At 54.3% G+C, this 665-nt stretch overlaps 1 protein-coding gene and 1 long non-coding RNA gene across 6 annotated transcripts in view; one reads left to right on the top strand and one right to left on the bottom strand.

Moving 5' to 3' along the window:
- Positions 1–665, bottom strand: part of LOC107184104 — a 26,029-nt gene that overhangs the window by 12,343 nt on the left and 13,021 nt on the right. The gene's annotated exons all lie outside the window — the stretch shown is intronic.
- FAM65A (family with sequence similarity 65 member A) overlaps positions 1–665 on the top strand; it is a 35,815-nt gene that overhangs the window by 26,077 nt on the left and 9,073 nt on the right. For 4 of the 5 annotated variants that reach the window (XM_015567851.1, XM_015567853.1, XM_015567850.1 and 1 more), the window contains exon 1: positions 7–64. The exons of the other annotated variant lie outside the window; for it this stretch is intronic. In XM_015567851.1, the coding sequence (XP_015423337.1) occupies positions 46–64 (19 nt within the window). In that variant the 5' untranslated portion in view covers positions 7–45. Of the gene's footprint in view, positions 1–6; positions 65–665 lie in introns of those variants that run through there. 5 annotated transcript variants of the gene reach the window in all.

The following is a 665-nucleotide window of genomic DNA, read 5'->3' as shown; positions in this document are numbered from 1 at the left end:
GCGTGGGAACAAGCGCGGGGCGTGGGGGGCTGTCCCGGACCCACCATGAACACCAAGAAGAAAGGTAGGACCCGGCCTGGGGCTGCGAAGGCTCAGGGGCTAGCTAGCTCCACGGGGTGCGGGCCGGATTCTGGGGGCTAGGGGTGCGTGTTTCTCCGGAGAGGGGTGGGGGTCCATGGCAGATCTCTTCCTGCTAAGGGCGCGGTCGAAAGCGTCTGTGACTCAGTTTACAGGTCGGAGAAGCTGGAAAGTGGAGGGGGCGGGGCACTTCTCGGCACTGCCCCCCACTCTGGGAATCCCCCGGCTTTGGGCGCCGGGAGGGCCCTGGCGTCTGGGCGCCTGGGATCCGATGGGGGCTGGAAGGGAGCAGCTTACCCGGAGCGGGAGTTTGGGCTGAGAACTTCACTGAATTTGCTTATCCACTTATATTTCAAGTCTTTCCATATACCTCAGGTTGTCAGTCACTCTGATAACTGTTTTTATGAAAGCTTGGTAAACTATGTTCATACTCTTCTTACTTTTCAGGGAAGAATTTCGCACGATGTGGGTGATTGGATTAGTGTTTAAAAAAACGGAAAACTCTGAAAATCTCAGTGTTGATCTCACCTATGATATTCAGTCCTTCACAGATACAGTTTATAGGCAAGCAATAAACAGCAAGATAT

This window comes from Myotis davidii, unplaced genomic scaffold (assembly GCF_000327345.1).
Source record: "Myotis davidii unplaced genomic scaffold, ASM32734v1 scaffold243, whole genome shotgun sequence".
Lineage (NCBI taxonomy): Eukaryota > Metazoa > Chordata > Mammalia > Chiroptera > Vespertilionidae > Myotis > Myotis davidii.
Note: the sequence above shows the minus strand (reverse complement) of the source record. Positions and strands in the feature narration are given on the sequence as shown.